Source organism: Orbicella faveolata, unplaced genomic scaffold, assembly GCF_042242905.1.
Source record: "Orbicella faveolata isolate gen_17 unplaced genomic scaffold, um_ofav_v1 contig_4, whole genome shotgun sequence".
Lineage (NCBI taxonomy): Eukaryota > Metazoa > Cnidaria > Anthozoa > Scleractinia > Merulinidae > Orbicella > Orbicella faveolata.
The window spans coordinates 10,542,219-10,554,956 of NW_028301569.1; the positions used below are offsets into that span (position 1 = coordinate 10,542,219).

At 37.1% G+C, this 12,738-nt stretch overlaps 2 protein-coding genes across 2 annotated transcripts; one reads left to right on the forward strand and one right to left on the reverse strand.

The window, feature by feature from the left end:
* The first annotated feature begins 4 nt into the window (after positions 1–4).
* LOC110066674 (transmembrane protein 243-like) lies at positions 5–5,102 on the forward strand. Its single transcript, XM_020773912.2, has 4 exons — positions 5–359; positions 750–800; positions 1,827–1,931; positions 3,291–5,102. Exons 1-4 carry the CDS (start codon positions 300–302, stop codon positions 3,420–3,422), a joined length of 348 nt encoding a protein of 115 aa, XP_020629571.1. The 5' UTR covers positions 5–299; the 3' UTR covers positions 3,423–5,102.
* Positions 5,103–6,326: 1,224 nt separating this feature from the next.
* LOC110066672 (26S proteasome non-ATPase regulatory subunit 6-like) lies at positions 6,327–12,417 on the reverse strand. Its single transcript, XM_020773909.2, has 9 exons — positions 12,176–12,417; positions 10,348–10,553; positions 9,766–9,911; positions 8,926–9,145; positions 8,343–8,451; positions 7,827–7,995; positions 7,157–7,234; positions 6,747–6,774; positions 6,327–6,594 (listed from the first exon to the last, which is right to left on the reverse strand). Exons 1-9 carry the CDS (start codon positions 12,318–12,320, stop codon positions 6,526–6,528), a joined length of 1,170 nt encoding a protein of 389 aa, XP_020629568.1. The 5' UTR covers positions 12,321–12,417; the 3' UTR covers positions 6,327–6,525.
* Positions 12,418–12,738: the final 321 nt, after the last annotated feature.

Genomic DNA, 12,738 nt, shown 5'->3' on the forward strand with positions numbered 1-12,738 from the left:
GGGCTCTTCAGGCTATTGCGAAGTACAGTTGGAAAGTACTCAAAAGGGCAGCGGATAGGTCCGATTGTTCCAAGAATTCTTTCTAAAACTCAGAGACAGCCTTCACACGTTCATATTTGGGGATAGCTATTCCAAAGTTTTGAGAGATACGCGAGACAACCAAGAGTTTTCATTGGACGGGTGAACTTGGAGAAAGAACGTGAGAGAACTTGTGTGACATGCGAGCGGCCTCATAAATTTACACTACAAATAGTCAGCTATCTTTCTTGAGAAGACGATAGAGAGATGCTATAGCAAGCATGTATGCGCATACCGATGGTGGAATGGACAGGCCTTTGTTTGGAGAAGCAAGACCTAGGGTAGGTATTAAATAGTTACGCACGTTTGTTATTCGCGAATTCGAACGGATCATCACGAGTTTAGCATTACTTGACCGCAGCAACTTTTAAATTCTGATTACAACACTAGCTAACACTTCTATTAAACTGTGTAGAAACATTTTTAGTTTCATTTTTTCTTGCGCACAGTATGATTTTGGCTCGTTATAACAAGCTTAAGTGTATTTTATAGAAGTGTTAACCTTTTAGGAGATGTTGCAGTTTCAAGACATAATCCATTGATAACTTTGTTACATATTTTATATAAAATAAGAAAATAAATGCAGTGAAAATGTGTAGCGCAAATATTTTGGTTTCGTTTGATGACTTTTGTTTTCATTTTTTTTTAATATTTCGATTTGTTTTCTGCAGGATCGCTATTTGAATTATATTATTGGAGGTGCTACTGTCCTGTTAGTGTGTGTAAGTACAAATTTCGACATTGTTCCATATGCTTAGATTGGATACATGAAGTCACGCGATTCATGTAGAGATGATGACTTCATACAAAATGATAACTTTACTCTTTGCATAGCTGCAGTCAAATTCTATTACCCAGCCCATACCTTTTTAAATTTAATCTGATACCCGTTTATCAACTTTTTAAACAATTTGCTGAAACGATTAGAACGTGTCCCATTCTCTAATATATGTAACATAAGCAAGCTACAAGTGTGATTCAAACATAGACTGTAGCTTAAATTTGCATCACATGGTTCATCAGTCTGTACATACTGCTGTTATGTTTCTAATCAGTTATTATTGAACTTTCTTGTAATATGAAATTTTGTCAAAAATTATTACACAGTCCTACCAGGAAGAGGAAGTGCCCTATTACTAGACTTGTTTGCTAAAAGGAAGTTGGAAATGCAGTGTTTGCATGTTGATGATGTTGATGGGCTGGGCAGTTTTAGCTATTTTCACCTGACAAAGCGTGAGACCACAATGAAGTGATGGCTCATGGAAAGTGTATATATATAATATTTAATTAGAAAACAAGATAAAGTTAGCCTGTGTACAGCCAGATTCTCTCCTTATGTGTGTCCACAAGCTTACATGTAGACATGCAGTCTCCTTATGTCTGTCTATAAGCGTAGACCTTAATTTACTGGCCTGCTTCCAGGTCAGAGTTCTACATTGTAATTTTTGTACAGCAGGAAACAACCATGTTTGGGAGTTCTATTCATCATTCCTACAAGGGATTCAAGCATTTTTGTCAGGTTACTCAGTATACAATTTACCTGTACCCATAATTTCATACTCCTGTCTATGAACACAACAAAAAAGACCCTGGCCAGCACTTGACCTACGTCCGACATGTTAAACATTAGATCACTGCACCTCCCAATATTTAGGTGTCATCTTCTCTTATATTTAGTCGTTCACATAATTTGCAGATGACTAAAATGATTTAATCTCTCAAGAAATAATAATGTTTATCTCTTGCAGGAGACATTAATAAGCTCCTTGGTGTTCCCACACTTCCCACCTCCAGCAATTAATGTGTTTCTTGCCTCCGTTATTGCATTGATATGTATATCAGAACTCACTTTGGTAAGTTAATTCTGTTATTAGGTTATTTATATCCTAGCCTGCATGGCAAGTGTTCCTGTACAGAGAACTTTTCCACATTCTGACCACGCAGAAATTGTGGTAAGAGTAAAAAACCAACAAAGTAGTGGGTGGTGGGGCGAGAGAGGGAACCACTAACCCTGCCTCGTTGATTTTTTGCTCTCGCTTACCAGAATGTAGAAAAGCTCTTCGCACAGGAACGCTGGCTCTGCAGGCTATTCATATCCCTATTTATAGTCAAACAGAGTTCTTTGTCACCTTCTTTTGCTGGGATTACACTGAGTCTAAAAGTTGCTCACCATAAAGCTGGAAAATCCCAGCTGAAATTAGCTTTGAATATTAGTGAAAAAAAGTTTTTTTTCCCCCAAAGTTAGCTGACCAACCAAAGCAGATGGCAGCCCTGTCTTGTGAACAAAAGCTAGTCTGATAGTGCAGGATATTCTTTTTGAAGATAATGTCTTGTCCAGAAACACAGCAGAGTGACCCCAACAATACATCTTGTTATCTAAAAAGTCAGATGTCTTCTCAGGGACTCGGTATTTGGTATTAGGGCGAGAAACATCTGACATTTCAAACTGGACATCTTCATCTGGCAATAGTGTGCAGAGGCAGATCCAGGATTTTTCTTAGGAGGGTGTGCACCACTAAGGAATGGCATAACTGACTGGTGAGGTGAACAAATTTGAAAAGCGGATACAAAGAAGAAGGCTTCATCTCGGGGGGGGGGGGGGTGCACATCCCCTGCACCCTCCCCCTAGATCATCCACCCCTGGTGTGGTACCTACATTGTACTTCCTGATTTTGGATACCTGTAGATTACTGGGCCAGTAAATGCAAAGCAATGGGTGAGCGGCAGGTTTGCCCTTATCTGGAGCCTTACCAGTTGGCCACTGTATTTCCTTCTTTCTTAAGGATTGCCCCACACATACACTGTGCAAATAGTCCTCTAGGTTTTTTCTAGTCCACTGGACTATTACTGAAAATGTTTTTTTTTTTTTTTTAACATGGAAAGGATGGAGCTGGTGTCCATCAGATCCAACCAGAAGTCTAGTCATGAAACTGAATATTCATGGTTAACTGGATTGGCGGGTGACTTGCTAAATTAAACGCCACATAGGAAGGTCAAAATACATATTTACATGTAAACCTTGTTCTAACAGTGTGAGCTCCAACACAGGAAAACATGGTTGATTGAAAAACTTTTAATTTGATGGCTAGACTTCTACTTAGTCCAATCAGACTCAAGCCAGTGTCCATGTGACTTCACTAGTGTGTATTAGACATGGATGTCCCCCTCCCTGAAGGAGTTATGTACTGAAGTATGAATAATCCTCTTCACAGATATATTGGTACAGACAAGGAGATGTGGATCCTAAATTCCGAAAGATGATCTACTTCAATTCCCTTACAACAATTTTGCTATGCATATGTGCAAATGTATACTTTCACAAACATTTTTGCAGAAAGTCTTAGCATCTGTTTCAAAAATTAATCTTATAGCTATTTATTTTATGGAAATTCTGATTCAAAGTATCATTAACACTTTAAAACTACAGTTTTGTAACATCTGTGTTAGGAGGCCTTATAGATTGCTCTAAAAACGGTCATATTGAGATTTCAAGATTGTATCTGTCATAATAATAACACAGTGTATAGATAAGGGTTATTGACCAAGCTTGTTCGGTCAAGATGGCTGGATGTTGACCAAGTTCTTTTTTTTGTGAGTTCATTTACTGAGATGGAGTTGTAGTCCACAAACTTGCAAAAAAGCACGAGGCCAATATCCAGCCATCTTGACCGAACAAGCTTGGTCAATAAAGGATTTACTGTATGGGTTTGGGGGAAATTTTACTTGCGGGACAGATAGTGCCCTCTTGCCTGCTTGGGTAGCCAATCACAATGCAGGATTCAATTCGTCTTGCCAACTCACGGAGCTAGCCATAGAATTCATGGAGTAATTTTCACTTGAGTGTCAAAAGTAATATTTTGCCATTACAGTGCATTTGCTTTGGTTTTCTATTTACCATGCTAAGAGATTGGCTCAAAAAACTTGCAACACTTGGTCATTCAATTAGAAGAAAAACCAAAACCAATTGCAACTCACTTGCATACATGTATGTTTTTCCACTCTTCTACCTGTCTAAATGTATTTGCTTTGAGGTTTGATTGGTTCACTGGATTTTCTGTGTCAACGGTGATTGGCTAGAGTGATTATTTATGATGCTCAACTGGAAACCACACTCTATACATTAAAAGGAAAAATACAGTTTAACCCCAATTAAACGGCTACCCTCGGGGAAATGGGTAGTGGCTGCTTACAGTGGGCTGGCTGCTTAATAGAGGTAAAAACAATAGAAAAGCCCTCATTGGAACTTTGATTACTGCCCGTCTAATAGGGGTGGCCATTTAATGGGTGGCCACTTAATAGGGGTTTGACTGTATTTGCATGTGGAGACATGGCTACAAAACTTTCATGTATCATTGTCTTACAAACTGTTTCTAATGAATTAAGGAAAGATTTATCTTCGAATAATAGTTATAAAAAGAACCATTTGCTGAAAATGACAGGGTCCTCGCTGAGTACAAGACTTTACTAACAGTAATTTGAAGTTATGGTGTCTGGGATTTCTATGAAAAGCAGTTATTGAAAGCCTCCACAGTCCAGCTTTTTCAAGAGAAATCTTTGGGGTAAACATTCACAAAAGGAAACAGAAACCAGTTTTAGCAACAGCTACTTGTGAACCTTTGATAGTTAAAAATTATTAATTAGTATAAAAATGAACAGACACTTCTACAATCTGGAACTGTGGAATTTAGCTGTTTTCCTATATTTTTACACAAGAAATGGATTGAAAGCAAAGTAAAATGGTTTGTAACATATTTTGGAGACTTGTATTACATTAAGGAGATTTTAAAACAGTTACTTAGAAGTTGTTTGTTACCCTGATACTTCAGTGCTACTACTAGTGAAGTGTTATGATTATGCAGTTCCCATTGATAATAATTATTTAATATGTATTGTGGCTTCTGCCATTAAGATTTATAAGAGAATAAGTTAATCTCAGTATGTTGGTAACAAGATAATATAACACGATTTACTTGCAAAGGTCAATTTAAACTTCAATCTCATGAGGAATAAAGTCGTTAAAGTTATCAACTGCCTTTAGAATGTGAATTGATACCTAAGTTTGTCTTTGAAAGTATGGCAAAAAAGATTATCATTTGTTACATTTTTTCTTCCTTTTCATTGGCTGAGAGCCCACCACATGACCTGCAAATAATTGCCTACAAATAATGGTCTGCTCATTCATAGTACCATCTCCAGTGAAAAATTGCAGATTGCTTCTCTGAGCTGTTAAAGAAGGATTTATATACGGAAAACAAACTTGGTGATTGAATGGTTAAAAAATTACTGAACTCAGTTTTCGCAAAATATCGCGATTTGTCAGTGTCTTGCAGATCAATAAATTAATTGCCTTAGCCTTCAGCTTCGGCAAACAATTGATCAGTACACCACTGACAGATTACAATATTTTGCTCAACCTCATCCAATGATGTTAATAATTATTTGGGATATTGGAAATGTAAAAGATAAATCACAAGTTATGATGTCTTTCAGATATCCATTTGTTTGTCAAGCAGTACCGAAATAAAGTTGATGGGTTTACAACATAGTGATCAGTCCAATCACAATACATGCTTTTGGATCTCCTTCTTCTACACTTGATTGTCAGAGGAACAAAACACTCTGACACAGCTACAACACCAGCAATTCTACCACTCATTAAACAATTTCAGAGTTTGAAACCTTTGCAGAGCACACTTGAGGTTTAAGCCAGCCCATGTGCAGCCAAGATTGCCCTCCTTAGCTTTTTTAAACCTGGTTATCACTAATAATAAACTAGTAACCACTTTTACTGAAAGAAAGTTCCTCTTGCCCATCAGTTAGTTGCCAGTGAATGCAAAGTCATGTACAGAATGTTGCTATCGCAAACTTGGTTATCTTGAACTTTCCAGTTTCTCAAACTCAAATCATTTTGATTTTTCCCTTGCATATCTTTTTCCAGTCTCTTACTTTGGGCTATCTCAAATCCCTGACATCCCGAACCTTTTTTTTGTTTCCCTTTGCATGTGAGCTCTCTTGTGAGTCACTGCCACTAAGGCAATCCCCCCGTTTTGCAGGTTCACACTGGCCTAGAGTCGAAAGCAGATTCTTTTTTGATCTTTGCTATAAAGAGGAGAAGCAAGCACATGAGAATAAGCCCAACTGTGGCACAGCAAGAACAAAAAGGCACAGTGCCTTGCACACATGTCTGAGTATGTGATAAACCACAAAATAATACAATAATGACACTGGAAAAGACAAAACAAATGGTATTATGCATACTTAAACCATTATCGTATCCAAACAATGGCTTTTTTAATTTTTGTTAGGGAAAATGTTGTCTACATAGTCAACTGATGTGCATTGTTCCAAAAAGCATATTAAATAACCGAAATTCTGGATCTTAACAGTTTGTTTGGAGGAAATTAAAGTTCTTGTCTTTTATATTCCATCCAGTAAGTTATCATCTTCCTACATGTTAATAACTCGGCTGAGTTTCTGGATTCTGTTTAGAAGCAAATCTCCCTGTTTTATGGTGGCCTAGAAAAGGAAAAACAAATCAGAGTTTTAGGTAAATGTTGGAGTAAGTTAAAACATGTGGTACTGGCACTATTTATTGTATTTTCGTGGTATCTATATTGTTCACTGAAAAACCCATTTTTGGGAGTGTGCAATAAAGTTTCAGCACATACCTGGTACTGCCAGTTCTTATGATCCGGTCTGCAAAGAAAGAGCATATACTGTACAAAATTTCTTTCCTAGATTTCTTTGCAAAACATAAACAAGGCACATTCTTATTGACGGGTGACTTGAAGTGCTAAAACAAACCGTTAGGTTTTGTTGTACGGCAAGTGTATACATATGCTTGTGCATATAATCATTGATGGTGATTCCCAGTGAGCAAAAAAAAAAATAAAAAAAATAAAAAAATAAATGATGGTTATTAGCGCTTGTGAAAACCAAGCTTCTGCAAGTCATGAAGTTCATGAAAATGTCTTCACATTTTTCCCTTTTGCTGATGTTAGATAATTTTTGTAGCACCATGTTTAATGATTTTAACATTTGGAGATCTATTTTAATTCACTATACCACACACAAGTACCTGTTGGTTTCGACAACTCCCCCAACTTTGTCAATTTTGCAGTTCAGTCTTCCCGCTGCGATAAACCTTGAAAGTTCTCTAGAAGACACAACATATACAATGCACAGTCAGAAGAATTTCCACTTTAATTTCCCTTGAATCAAGTAAAGCAAATTCTACTATCTTGGGATGCCTCAGACCTCGGCCTTTCATTTTCAGTGACATGGAAGTTCTTTTATCTAAGCTTTAGTAGGCAATTCGTTCATTTGTTCGTTTGTTCATTTGTTTGTTTGGACATTGGTGCATTTGTTTGTTCGTTTGTCCATTTGTTCGCTAGTTCATTCACTTCATTCATTTGTTTCTCTCAAGAAATCCACCATCAGATTTCATCAACTTAATAGTCAAGCACCTGAGCTGTGACATCCATGATCAATTGATGTCCAGATCAGACTAGACTGTACATGCTGTACATGAACAATCTCATACCAGAGCCTGCACACCTTTAGTTAGTTGTGACCAAATGGAACTAGAAAATTCTGCTTCTTCTGATTACTCCCTGAGGTCTCAATTTCTTGTTGCTAACCAAAAAGATTGCAGCCAGCCACCTCTGGGAATGACATTGGTACCTGAAACATCAGCAGCTATTTACTAGACTAGTAAAGTGAGTGGAAATTATACATAATTATCTCACTTGTCAATGAACTCCTCACTAACTCCAAAAGCATTAGCCATGTATTGCACAGTAAGACTGCGGTATGACTCCAGCAGTTGTGTGTAGGCATGAATTCTCATCTCCCTGATGTAGTATCTGCAGTGTGGAGACAGTAATCTATCCTGCTTGAGAAAGTCCTCAATCTTTGCTGTAAAAAGTGTAGAAATAAAAAGATACACTCAAAATCATTAACCTTAAATCTAAATAAGTATGGGTAATCATACATGTATGAATGTGAGTGCAATTGAGGATTTAAACTAAGGAAGTAGTTTTCAAAAGGTGATTTGGATACTCACATTCAGAGGTTGTGAAAATTTGACAGTGCATTTTATTTCAAAATTCTTGGTATATTTTGATAGTCAGCTCTATGAGCTTTAATTACTTTGATATAACGGTTTAGGTATCTACAGTTTAAACCGGACATGCTACATTGCTTGGATGCAAGTCACCTTCAAAGGTGAAAAGTAACCTTAAATAATTTTCCTCTTTTCTTACCTAATGCAAGAAAGAAGTCTGCATAATGACAGTTATACAGGGACAACAGAAACTGGCTTGCAACAGGAAGCTGATGGAGAACCTCAAGGATTTCAGCACCATTCACAACCTTTGGAAAGAATATCATTTAAAATTAAACTACAAGAATGCTTAAATTACTTACTAGTCTTAATTGAAGTACATGTCTCAACTAAAGATACATAAAAAGAACCTTTAAATTACATTTTTAAGCTACATGCAAACACGAGCTTCTGTTCTCAGTCAGACAGACTTTTTAAGATCATGTACTTCCAGAAAATATCTGTACCAACCCAACGGTAAAATTTACAGGAGGATGAAAGGGGGTTAGGATGGGGTTCAAAAGGAATGTGGAAGGGGCATGCATAAGAGCTACTTAAAAACTAATTAATTACAATTTGTTCCCCATTTAACAACTCACTAAATATTCTCATTTCAACAGCATTTTATAACAGTGCATTTTATGTTTGAAGAAATAAATTAAACATACTTGGCCAAACTTCTAGAACTGGCCATCTAAACAAAAAAAAAATCATATTAAATCCATGTAATATTCGTAACCTACCTTTGTTCTGAGGTCTACCCTCTCCAATGCAATCATGCTTGCAAGTACAGTATATGTGACAAATGTCTTGTAGTCCATCAGTTCATAAGATGTAAATGTGGAAATGCTATCTAGGAAATTGTTGGCTGCGGACTTGAAGTCTCGGATTGATAAAAAGTAAATTCCCTGGTATACTTTGAGCCTGTTGCGGCGATCCCAATCTCCACCCTCTTCTATTAACCTGTTTCACAAAAAGTAATCAATCATTGGTACAAGTTGTCTTAAAAGTAATTAACCAGGGTGAAGTGATGAGGTGGTGCTTATGCACAATTATCTTTAAAAAGGAAATAGTTGATAAAACAACTAACATCAAAACGATCGCCAATGGGACAAAAAACAACGAAACTAAAGAGATCTATCTCACTGAGTAAAAAAAGCTATAGGAAGGCACTTGAAACATTCATGTCCATTGTTACTGTGCATCCTTACTGTACACGTAATTCATGTTGCAACATCACGCCACGTCATACCTCAAGTGCATGTGCTAAGGAACAAATAGGAGCAAGTATAGGGCTTGGCACTGGGTGTGCTAAGTTTGCCTACAATGGTCAGTGATCCCCTCTTTTCTTTTCATAGATGATCACTTTTTAAATACTGATTTTCTCCATTTTAACAAAAACAGCAAAAGGCAACTTGGCAAAAGTTGACCTTTGCCTTACTGCATCATTGGCAGGTTTTAATTTAAAAAGTCTGTATTTGGGAATATGTTGGGCACGAATGTCATTAAAACTTACAGGAATTCTTTCCAACCATGTGTGTAAATAGGTACTGGTGAATTGCTGGAGAATGGGAAATACTTACGTTTTGGCTTTGTCTATACTCCTGGTAATCAAATCATTGTCCAAATAAAAGAGTCCAATGCGAATCTGGTAGAAAATAATATCCAGCTTGTACCCAAGTGCTACAGCTTTGTCATAAGCCAAGCGGAAAACACTCAAGGCCTTTTCCTGTACAAAAGGAAGACGGTACTTGCTGAGATAACAAATTAATGTATAGCTGTTTCAATCAAGGTCGTCCTGTACTTTGTAGAAAAGTAAAAGCGTGCATGACAATTGTTTAAGGCCATTATTGGTAGTGGTAGTTCACCATTGAACATTTGATGGAAGTGTGGCCTAGGGATACTTGGAGACGAACTGTGGAGAGGGAAAGGGGAGAGTTTGAATTCAGAGACAGGCTGGTGCTTGTACATGCGCTAAGAACCAAGAAGCTAGGTGAGTGAGAATGGAAGGCCTTCCTTCCCTTATAGGGAAAAGGATGTGATGATGTAGTTCTTTGTTACTATATTCTAAAACTCTGTCATACACATTATGTTTTCACTATCAGTTGAGTTATCCCATGTTCTGAATGACAGAATCATAACTAGAAATGCTTGCTATACTGTACCTTATCGCCAATCTTACAGAGATGCTCTGCTTTTGCATACAGAGCATCTCTGATTTCTGTTTCTCCTAAGTTTTCCTCTGCATCTTTTAGGGTCTCATCAAGCTTCTTGAATGTCTCCTCATTGTTAGACTGCATCTTTGCCAACAGTGAGTTATCTACGGGCCACTTCAAATCGGTACAGAGCTCTTCATAGAATGGTGCCATGTCTGAAAGAATCATTGTGATACTTTCAGTAGTCAGTAGACAAAACAATTTATATACAAACATTCCAACACTTGGAATAACAGGAGCCAGATGACACTGTATTGGAGTTCTTGCTTAAGATGGCTCAAAACAGTTCCCAGCACTTAGATTTTGATTGATCATTATTACCACTCTTTATCACTTGATGCTACAATCATGGTGTCAAAAATCTGCCCAATCACTGGTGAACACATTACCATTTTTGTGACACAATAGGTTACCATAGCAAAAGTATGACCTGCTAAAAACTCCTTTAGTCACAGCTTTAGGGGCTTATAATTCAAAAATGACAAGACAACTTGTGCAAAGTTTTAAAAAATTCTGTACATAGGGTTCAGAGCCACCTTAAATTTTCAAAATAAGTGCTGAAAACTGTTTTGAGCCACCTTAAATATGATTTCTGTAATGATTCTAAGGAAAACGACCAATTTTTTAAGTTTAAAAGACATGTTTCGACAGAACTTCTGTCATCTTCAGTTGAATGAATGATTACAAAGCAAGTTGAATAATAAGTAGGCCATAGCAAAAGTATGACATGTCTGCTGCTATCTAGATTTCTGTAATGTAAGATCACTGGGAGTTTTGCTTCTCCCACTATATGGGTTACCACTCAAAAGCAAGTTCCCACCCAGTGTTCCCTAGGTTGCTTTTTCAGTCCACTGATACTCATCTAACACCTGGGTGAAGTGTTCTCCTTGAGAACAGAACACAAATCAACCCTGGCCAATTCTTGAGCCTGGACTTGTCAATCCAGAGTCCACTATAGTTAGCGAACCACTAAGCCTGCGTGTCAAACCTCTTAAATACAGACCCCAAAAGAGCAGATCTGAGTTTCCTTATTATGGAGTTGGACGTATATTATAGAGGAAGAAATGGAACGAATCCTGGTTTCTTTGGGACTAACTTAACTATCCTTAAAAATACTGTAGTTGTAGTCAGGCATAGTAATAAAATCTTAAAAGTTGTTGTCACTGACTTAAAAATCTTAAAATAGACGTTTCGGCTAAAATACTATAACCTTCTTCAGTGATGAAATGAATGTTAAAGTTTCATCACTGAAGAAGGTTATAGTAGTTTAGCCGAAACGTCTATTTTAAGATTTTTAAGTCAGTGACAACAACTTTTAAGATTTTAACTATCCTTAATATAGGTGATCATATTTACAGAGGTGTCCATAAGGAGAAGTTTGACTGTATATACCATACCCAAATTTGCAACTACATGTAGCCAATCAGAAGCCTTTTCTACCATCCTGATATAGTACAATATCAAGTCACTGACCTGAAATGGCCAGAATTTTGGACAAACTTAGATATAGTTAATACCAAATCTAGGGATAAAAACTTAACCTTACATGCTTTGTAAGTGAGCTTTATTCAAGTTTGTTGGTTTGAACTCGAATTTTAAAGGGTATATTTCATCCGTCAAGCTTTAATCTGTAAGTTGAAGTCAGTATTATTTTTAGCTGAGTTAGGCAGAGGCAAATTTGTAGGAAGAAAACGCTATAAATGATAATAAATTCGATATCCTCCAACATGCGTGCTTACATATGACTAAGCACAAAGTGGAACAGAATTTCACATACCGTTTTCTTTGATAGCATCCAAAAGTCTTTTCTTCGCTTCTTCTTTGTCTTTCCCATCAGGATTCGTTATAGTAAAACGCCAGGCAGCTAGTTCAAGGTTAGGATTTTTTGGTAAGCCTTCTTCTTCGAGATTTTCAACCGGCATTTTTATCGAATTACAACTTTACAAAAGAAGTTCCTTACAAAATGTCTTCCCTAATCTTTTGACGGATGTTAGTAACCTGGCCTCCTGACCTTAGTGGCCTGGCATGGGGACTACAAGCCTCCCAGCTGGGAGAGGGTGGGAAGATAACGCAGGAAAAAGGTCACATTATGTCACGCTCTTTGTCCAAGGAAATTTTATTAAATGATTCGTTAAAACCTAAGAGGGTGGGTACTACGATTGTACAGTGGACTGACTTGGGGTAAAAATTATTTCTAACCCTGGGTGCCCTAGAATCAGGACGTTTCTCTGTTAGTTACAAGCATGTAACAGATCAGTAATTAACAGCAGTAAAATGGCTTCCAACGCAAAGGGTTTTGAGTACATGTAGCTTGATTAATCATTTTCTTATGCTATTAGT

What these genes read in the sequence shown, in the direction of transcription:
- LOC110066672 (XM_020773909.2), bottom strand. Translation starts at nt 12,320, where the DNA reads ATGCCGGTTGAAAATCTCGAAGAAGAAGGCTTACCAAAAAATCCTAAC. An exon ending in TCTGTAAGATTGGCGATAAG is followed by an intron (nt 9,912 to 10,347) that starts GTACAGTATAGC and finishes CCTTTTGTACAG; the next exon opens with GAAAAGGCCTTGAGTGTTTT. An exon ending in AGACTTCTTTCTTGCATTAG is followed by an intron (nt 7,996 to 8,342) that starts GTAAGAAAAGAG and finishes CACTTTTTACAG; the next exon opens with CAAAGATTGAGGACTTTCTC.
- LOC110066674 (XM_020773912.2), top strand. Translation starts at nt 300, where the DNA reads ATGTATGCGCATACCGATGGTGGAATGGACAGGCCTTTGTTTGGAGAA. An exon ending in CTACTGTCCTGTTAGTGTGT is followed by an intron (nt 801 to 1,826) that starts GTAAGTACAAAT and finishes TATCTCTTGCAG; the next exon opens with GAGACATTAATAAGCTCCTT. An exon ending in GTATATCAGAACTCACTTTG is followed by an intron (nt 1,932 to 3,290) that starts GTAAGTTAATTC and finishes TCCTCTTCACAG; the next exon opens with ATATATTGGTACAGACAAGG.